Genomic DNA, 9,268 nt, shown 5'->3' with positions numbered 1-9,268 from the left:
AAGGAAGGTCTCAGAATTTCAAATTAATGATTTTGAGGTCACAGAGGTTAATAATATCAAAGGTCATTTGTATGAGGCAGTGGGATTACTGAGAACGATTGAGTCAACCCCTGAAAATGATTGCACCTTAAGCCTTCTACCTAAATAATTCTTTTTTTTAATATATTTATTTATTTATTTAGTATACAATATTCTGTCTGTGTGTATGTCTGCAGGCCAGAAGAGGGCACCAGACCTCATTACAGATGGTTGTGAGCCACCATGTGGTTGCCGGGAATTGAACTCAGGACCTTTGGAAGAGCAGGCAATGCTCTTAACCACTGAGCCATCTCTCCAGCCCCCTAAATAATTCTTTTTAAAAAATATTTATTATGTATACAATATTCTGTATATGTGTGTATGCCCGCATGCCAGAAGAGGGCACCAGACCTCATTACAGATGGTTGTGAGCCACCATGTGGTTGCTGGGAATTGAACTCAGGACCTTTGGTAGAGCAGGCAATGCTCTTAACCTCTGAGCCATCTACCTAAATAATTCTAGAATTATTAATTAATTAATAATTAATTCCAGCCCCCTACCTAAATAATTCTAGAAATACAAATGCACACAAGCACATCTCTGTTAGCTGACCAATGGCTATGTCATCCAATGCCTCATGGATTCGAGAACATTCCACCATTCACCCATGAGAGACAGAGATGCCACATTTTTATTATGATGGTGGTTATTATAGTTTTGACTTCCCAAACCTAAAAATCACTAGTTTAGGCGAGCAGGCTACACAGGTTTCGGCCAGGAACATTTATTGACTGAGCACAAGAACCCATGAGCTCAACCTAGGACAACTGCATTCTCCAGTCTTCAGGGTACTTAAAACATCCACGGCTTTGGCTTCGGCTGGTACTTGGGCTTCACACAGCACATCCTCCCGTTTGTGCAGTAGACGTAGACGCTCTCTTTCCTGGAGCACCGATGGCGACACTTGCCATGGAGGTTCCAGCATCTCTGAGCATCACCTGGTATAAAGAAGAGTGAAAGGGAGATCATGGAAGTCCTAAGGAGAGGGCGGCTCCAGACTGGAGGAGCTGACACAGCTGACCCCTCCCACCAACTGTTGTTTTTCTGGCCCCATTTCCCCCCTACCTTCTTTGACCATGAATCTAGACCAAAGGGCAAAGGATGAAACTTTGAAAAATCTGCTTTTAAAGGACTATTGTAGTCAGCCTGGGTTACATGAAACTCTGTCTGAAAAAACCACGAACCAAGGAAGAAACAGAGTTCTGATAGTCATGAGAGGAGACAGCTGCACCAGTCGGCCACAGAGAAGGGGAGCAGATAGAAATGATATCCAACCGCAGGCTGTGTGGGGTGACATGGCTTGCTGCCTGAGACAAAGCAAAGCCCATACCCGTTTCTCCAAGAAGTACCAGTTCCGCTTTGACCTACAGAGAGATGCCTTGGTGTCCCTGAGAGAAATGACATCTTTAAGGTCCATTTGAATCACGCGTTTCCTTTTGACAAGTCTGACTGAGTCCCAGACATGGGGAAGGGAAAGGGAAGCCTTTGAAGGGAGGCATGGAGTTCCAGCTCCTACACCCTCAGCAACAGCCTTGCCCTCTCTGGGTGTTTCTTTAGAGCACAGAAGGAGAGCAACATTTCCTGCTGTCACCAAGGAAAGAAATGACAACAAATGCCTGCAGGAAGAAGAGGAACTCTTGTTCACAGCTGGTAGGAGGGAGAACCTGCGCAGCCAATATGGATATCAGTGTAGAGGTTCCTCAGCAGGCTGAAGCTAGCATGACCATAGAACCTACAACATTCCTGAATATGCTAGATACTCGCACATCTGTGTCTATTGCTGCACCATTCACTATAGCCAAGATATGGAATCAGTCTAGGTGTCCATCCACAGATGAATAAAGCAAATGAGGTCCATGTGCACAGGGGATTGTATTCAGCTATAAGTGCAATAAAATCATGATTTTTTAAGGAAAATAGGTGGATCTGGAGATATGATATTATATAGCTCAGAAGCATTACCTCTTTCATGTATAGAATCCAGACTTAAAGTTATGAATGCACATATGCATGCCGTGAAAGTATTAAATGTATACATGTACATATGCATGCTGTGAAAGCATTAAATGTGCACATGCATGTATGCACAAATGTATACATGCACATATGCATGCCATGAAGGTAGAAAGGGGACCATGAAAGGAGAAGATATCTAGAGATGGGAACATGGAACAGAGAGGGTAATATAGACACGAAAGCAGAAGGAAGGACTGTGTGGGAGGAAGGGGAGCAGCCAGAGGGCAGAGGGGAAAGCGGGGCATAAAGTGGAAGGAGAGACATAAAACATGATATAGATGTGCAGAAGTGCCACAGTGAGACCCATGCACAGAAGTGCCGCAGTGAGACCCATGCACAGAAGTGCCGCAGTGAGACCCATGCATGGAAGTGCCACAGTGAGACCCATACATGGAAGTGCCACAGTGAGACCCATGCATGGAAGTGCCGCAGTGAGAAGGTTAATAAAAAAATTAAAAAGACTAACAGCAGCTATTTTAATCAGCATTAAAAACTTCAGATGGAGCCAAGAGGAGCTAGAAAAGAGGAGAGAAACAAAACAAACAAACCCACATTCCCACACTGCCTAGGTCTCCAGTGGGAACTCTCCTGTCTTTGAACGCTCATCTGAATACACACATTAGGAAACTATCAAAGTCTGGGGAAGAATCACAGAAGAGAGGCGGGCGGAACTGTCCTCAGGACAGAGAATGTCCTGTGTGTTCACCCACCAAAACCAAAAGACTTTAAAAAGCCTGTAGCGTTTAAGGGGCCAGAGGTTAAGAGCACTTGCTGCTCTGTCAGAGGACCTAGGTTTGGTTCCCAGCACCCATGTGACAGCTCACAGCAAGCTTCAATTCCAGGGGATCCAACAGTCTCCTCAGGTCTCTGCAGACACCAAGGATGCATACAGTGCACAAACATATGTGACGGTAAAATACACATAAGATAAAAACAAATACAGAAACTCAGCCAGTCGGTGCAGTACACAGGTATAATTCCAGCACCCGGGAGGTGGAGACAAGAAGATTAGGAGGCAAGTCTCAGCTCTACAGTGAGTTCTAAGGCAGCCTGGGCTATACAAGACTAAATAGCTAAATATTAGCTAACTAACTAACTAAATCAGTAGTCTTTTTTTAAAAAGATAAGTGAACTTGAAGACACAAAACAGAAACTTTTCAAAATGAAATAGAGAGAGACTGAAGCCTAAACAACTGTGGACTGCTAACGGCAGGTCAACATGTCAGTGGTTGAATCACCAAAGGAACGAGAGGGGAGAGACAAGAAGAGTGTGTGAGGAAGAAATAGCGTCTGGAAAATAAGTGTGATACAATCACAAGTAGCCAGAACCCTGTTTCCTGATCTGACTCCCAAAAGTTGTCCTTTGATGTACACACCTGCCGTGGTACACGCATGCAGCTATGGAAGCCGATGGGGATTATCTTGGAAGTAGGAAGGAGACCAGGAGGGGTGGGGACAGGGAGGGTAGCAAGGTGTGTGTGTGTGTGTGTGTGTGTGTGTGTGTGTGTGCATGTGTGTGTGTGTGTGCGCGTGTGGGAATATGGGGTGAGTGTGCTGTGGAATGCCGCTCTCTGAAAATACAGCTATTACTCTACTTCTTCCTTAAGGAAAACAGATTTATTTACAGTTTGGCTGAACTGGGCCAGCAAAGACGCCTCCTCTCTCCCTTTCCTGTCTTGATGTTACAATTTCATAGAAAAGATGAAACAACAGTCTCCACATCCCCGTGCTCTGAGATAAGCAGTCAGAGCAGCGTGGGATTCTCCAGAGGGTAACCAATAAGGATGAAGAAAACAATAAAACGATGTGGGTGTGGGGTCATGGGATCCCTTCCGGGGAGTCAAGCTCCACTGGTGGCCCCAGGGCTTCAGCCCAAAGGTTTCTGAGGAAATTAGAATCTTTGGGGTTCGCTGTTGCAGTAGGATCATAGCTGAGGAGAGCCGCATCCTGACTCCTCTACTCTCCTCTCACGTAGAGGGTGTTTGGCTTTTTATCTTTCCAGGAAATGTCCCTGGGTCTCTTCTTCGGGCCGTGGACCCATGCCCCATAGCAAGCACCAGCATGTGACAGGCCTGCCAATCATAGCATTCCAGCTATCAGGCGGCATAAACAGACTGAGTCCCAGGCTGTCCCAGGAACTGACCGTTGGCAAATCAGGTGTGTGTAAGTGATTGTCACTGTGAACCTATGCCATCACCATACATACGATGCATTTATTTTATTCTACATGTTTGAGAGTTTTGCCTGCATGTTCATATGTGAACCACATGTGTTTAGTACTCAAGGAGGCCAGAAGAGGACATAGGATTCCCTGAAACTGGAGTAACAAAAGATTGAGAGCTACCATGTGGGTGCCAGGAACCCAACCCAGGCCCTTTGGAAGAGGAGTAAGTGCTCTTAACCACAGAGTCTCTCTCCAGCCCCACCATGGCCAGCTTAGTCAGAGCATCCATGACTTCCTGCAGGGGACCCTCCAGGCTGGGCCTACTGAAAGTCCCTCATACAGGGAGGGAATGGGAAGGAAACTGGACTCTCACTTCCGCCTGCATATTCTCCCAGCCATGTGTAATTCTGCCCCATCTGCGTGTTGGCTCAGGAGCCACTGCGACTGAGCAGGAAGGCTAGCTGGGGCAGGGACTCCATCTCTCCAGCTACAGGGATGCATTATCCATGCTGGCCTGAGACACTGGTAGTGCACCTGTTTTGGGGTCACCTGTGTTCTTGTATGCAACCCTCACTCGTGCTCCTGTAACAGAAGCCCAGTAAACTGCTCAGCCCCCTAAGCTGGGCTCAGATGGAATCTAACTTTGGTGTGTCGCTGGTGCCATGTGGAGCGCGTAGCCCCTTGTTTGCACCTCCTCGGGAAGTGTTCACACGGTGGGTGGATACAGGCCAAGTGCACTGATGTACATGTCTGACAATGTCAGAACAAACCCTTTACTAATTAAAAGAAAAAGGTAGTTGGTAAGGGCTGGAGGGACAGAGGAACAGCACTGTTGAGGGCGTAGGAGGCCCTGGATATGATTCCCCGGGCAGCAAAGGCAGCTGCCGTAAGACAGTCAGTTAAAGGAACAGGACTGCAGTGCATTGTGGGTTGATAGCCTGTGTAGCTATAAGGGCTGGGAGGGAATGCCCACTGTTTTAAGGTTCCTGTACCCTCTGTGATTGGCCACTTAGCATCAGAAGGCAGACCAAGAAGGCACAACCTTCCTGTCAACCTTGGAGCCTACTCAGGATAGATGCAGGGACTGGACAAGGGCAGTCTACAACTTCCTGTCACACAGTTATAAACTCACTAGACCCCTCTGTTGAACAAAGGGTCAGAATGCTGAGAAACCCGGTTTTCTAAAATAAAGACCCCGACTGACACTTTGTATCTGAAATCCTGTTCCCAAGGATGGAGTCCCATAGTTCCCCCACGGAACCAGGTTTCCCAGCCCAGACAAACAGCTTTGACTTCCATCAGGTGCCCAGGAGGTGCCTAGGGGCAGATGAGAAGTTTTAGACAAATTCTCCCCCTCCCTCTCCCCCTCTCCTTTTCCCATGCTCTATTTTATTTTTTGGGGGGCGGGGAGGACAGGGATGCTGACCTTGCACTGCCTTGCCTCCCAAGTGCTAGAATAGCGAGGCGTGTGTCAGCCTGGGTCTGAATGTCAGCCCTTTACAAACCGCCTGTGGTCCAGCCTTGCTTGGGAGCCCCCCCCCCCAGCATCATTTATGCTACGCTTAAGCCCCACCCTTCTCCTCTTCTTCTATACCCAGCAGTTCTCAACCTCCCTAATGCTGCCGCAGCCTTTATTACAGTTCCTCACGTTGTACATGAAATGCTTGTTGCGCACAATTATTCCATTGCTACTTCATAACTGTGATTTTGCTCCTGACGCAGTGAATAATGTAAGTGCCTATGTGCGGCCCGAAGGAGTTGGGAACCTACAGAACGTTTGTCATTGGGTAAGCTGTTGCCAACCCCACCGACCCTTGGGGATGCAGTGTCCTTCACAGCAGGGTAGTGTGGTGAGATTGCAGGGCTGTGGGGGGGGGGAGGGTCTTTTTAAAGATGGACGGACATCACCCAAGTTACTAGGATATTTAAAATAAAGCTCATGAATCAAAAAGCCCCGCCCTCCACTGAGGATGGGACAATTTGAGGTCACTAAGAGTAGTATGGTGGCGGCTCTCTGTGAACTTGAGGGCAGCCTGGGGCTACAGAGTGACTTCTAGGGCTACCCATCAGAGGAGTACTGTGAATTCTACCCTGAGTGTGCAATTGGCAAATCCTCTTTGTGAGAGGAAACCGGCCAGTGACCAGCTATTTCAAGAGAACTTGTAAAGACAGAGCGATGAAGGTCAGGGAACTATTAAAAGGCGTATTTTAAAAATAGATGCCGGAGCTACACAGTGAGATCCGGTCTCAACAATCAAAAACAAACTAAAAGGTGTCTTGGGATGTCACCGTGGCAATGAGTGTTTCATGAAGAAATGAAAAAAAAATTGGTCGCTGTACAAGTCAGGACACTTAGGGGAGGAAGGGAGCTGTGGTGGGGTGTGCGGGAAGGGCTTGGGGGGCTCAGCTCACTGAGCTCTGTGCTGCCACAAGGACCTGTCTTTGGCGGCATTTGCTGGGCAGCGTGTTTGCTTTCTGTACCTGTGATTCTGCCTTGTTTCATAACAAAGATAAGGAAAGCCCAGCATTTGATATCTCATTTTTAAAAGGAGATTTGTTTTTATTTTATGTGTATAAATGTTTTCACCTGCATGCATGTGTACCACATCTGTACAGCAGCTGTGGAGGCCAGAAGAGGTGTTGAACCTCGGGACCTAGAGCAGCAAATGGCTGTGAGCTGCCGTGAGACCTCAGTTTTTAATTCAAGCATGTCAAGATGAATCACCGTGTGTGTGTGTGTGTGTGTGTGTGTGCGTGCGTGCGCGCATGTGTGCACATGCATATGTTTCATAAACGCAGAGGCTGGAGGAGGATGTGGGCTGTTCTCTGTCACTTCCCACCTCGTGACATTGATGTGAGGTCTCTCTGAGTTGGAAATTCCTCCTTTGGTTAGCCTGGCTGGCTAGTTAGTCCCTGGATTTGCCTGTCTCTACCTCCCTCCTAGCACTGGGGCTACGTGCAGCCCCGTCTGGCTCTTTACGTGGGAGCTGTGGATTCAAACTCAAGTCCCCTTGCTCGCACACACATACACCAAGGACAACTTGCGGGAGCCAGTCCTCTCCTACCATGAAGGGCTTGGCGCTGAAGCTCTCGTTGTCAGTCTTGGCAGCAAGTGCCTTGACCCGATGAGTCATCTCACTGACTCTGCTTTATACACTTTTGAGTGATGTACGTTTCAGCTCCCTTTCAACACGAGACCCTTTGACTGTTATGAAGTGGAACTGAGTAGAATCTCTGTCCTGTGGGGCACTGGGGAACAACGGTTAGGATGCCAGATGTCAGCTTAAATGAGTTGTTTCGGGTCATAGCAAGGCCATACTTTCAAGAAGCAAAACTTACCAAGAAAAGTCCTGGACTAGGTAAAGCCTGGTGGGTTTGCACAAAGTCACCTGACTGTGAGCTATCGGAGATGATGGCCGAGGGCGACTGAAGTACGAGCCTTCCATGCAAGGCCTCTCACCCGCTGTGACTACACACACAATGTCATCATGGTCATTAGAGAAACACGCAAACTGCCCTCTGAACACTGGCGAGGGCTGAGGGCTGCCAGGGTCACAGGCAGACAACGGTGAGCCACTTGCCAACTTGGCCTCTTGGCTTTTCTTTCTCCCTTAGATGAAGGGTGTTTCAGGGTCACGGGAGGGAACTGAGGTCAGCTTGTTTAGAAAAATAGTATACTCTGATTCTGGAACGTTCGACAGTCCTGGGGTGGACAGAAGCTCTGCCAAGTGAGCGGAGGGGGCAGGTAGCTGGTGCATGTGTGTGTGTGTGGGGGGGTTTGGAAGGACAGGGGTGACCTTCTCCAGCTAAACTCTCCCATGACGCTCCCCTGGCCTCCTAGGCAACTTCAGACTGCGTCCTCTCCTGCTCCCATCACTCACCCCTGCTTTTGCACTGGGTCCCCACAGGCTGCATGCTCCCCCCCACAAGGGGATGCTACTTATGCTTATCCCACAACTTTCCCTCCCCATCTCTTCCCCTCCCTCACCTAATTTCAAGTCACTTCCCAGGACTCTGCTGACCTCAGGCTAACTGGGCCCTACTCACATGTACCCAGTTCCCTGGCTTCCCTTTGTCATAACTTCAGGAGTAATACTGTTTAACTGTGTCTGAGGGCCATGCCCTTTTCATCCATGATCCTGGCTCCGGCACAAAGTATGGCACAGAGAGAGGGGAGCTGCACACACTAGCTTCTGTCCATGGCAACGGCTTTTACTAAGCCTAGAGCATTCGGGGGACTGTTTAACAAGAAATCAGTTGTTGCCTTCTCTTTGGCTGCTTCTGCCCCCACACTGGCCCTTTGCCCCACCTGGTAGAACCGAGTGAGCATGGTGTGGGTGATGAATGAGACAGATACTAAGGATGTTGTCGTTGGTACCTAAGATCAGGTACCTAGCAACGGGGTTGAGAATGGTGACGCCTCCGAGACCCTAGGCAGCTGGTCCTCCTTGCCTCTGGGTGTTCACTGACAAGGCCAGGGTCTCCCTGCCCGGCCCCTCTCTGAGGAGATCTACATTACCTGGAGTGAGCTGGGACAGGAGCAGCAGGGTTGCCAAGGTCAGCAGCAGGAGCTTCATGGTTCTGAAGCTTCGCGTTCAAAGTGGTGGCAAAGTCAGTGGCCAGCAGGGGAGGCCGAGACTCTCTGGCGGAAGTCCCTTGGATCGCCAGGAGCAGCCCACAGGAACAGCCTTGTACCCCGGGTCTACAGTGTGGAGCCACACCCACCGAGTCCACAGCATCCCTTTGTCTTTTGGGTCAGGAGGGTGGTGAGGACAGCCAAAGTCCAAGGCCACACAGCACAGGCCTTTCCCCACCAGCTTTGCACCACCTTATTCAAGGCACCACAAGGGGGCGCCACGCACACGAACGCCATCAGTGGCTACCAAAGACATTGGCAGAGAACAGGATACGGGGTTCCAGGCAGGGCAAAGTCTGGTCAAGGGTAGATAGACACAAGAGGAACAAACACCGGAGGGTGGAGGAGGGACGCCAACTCACCGACAGCATGT

The 9,268-nt window shown here is 49.1% G+C and overlaps 1 protein-coding gene across 1 annotated transcript; it reads right to left on the bottom strand.

Moving 5' to 3' along the window:
• Positions 1-871: 871 nt before the first annotated feature.
• Positions 872-8,941, bottom strand: Defb123 (defensin beta 123). Its single transcript, XM_038329219.1, has 2 exons — positions 8,779-8,941; positions 872-1,017 (listed from the first exon to the last, which is right to left on the bottom strand). Exons 1-2 carry the CDS (start codon positions 8,834-8,836, stop codon positions 872-874), a joined length of 204 nt encoding a protein of 67 aa, XP_038185147.1. The 5' UTR covers positions 8,837-8,941.
• Between the last annotated feature and the right edge of the window lie 327 nt (positions 8,942-9,268).

The sequence above is a fragment of the Arvicola amphibius genome, chromosome 5, assembly GCF_903992535.2.
Source record: "Arvicola amphibius chromosome 5, mArvAmp1.2, whole genome shotgun sequence".
NCBI lineage: Eukaryota > Metazoa > Chordata > Mammalia > Rodentia > Cricetidae > Arvicola > Arvicola amphibius.
The sequence above is the reverse complement of the archived record's forward strand: the minus strand, read 5'-3'. Positions and strand labels throughout refer to the sequence as shown.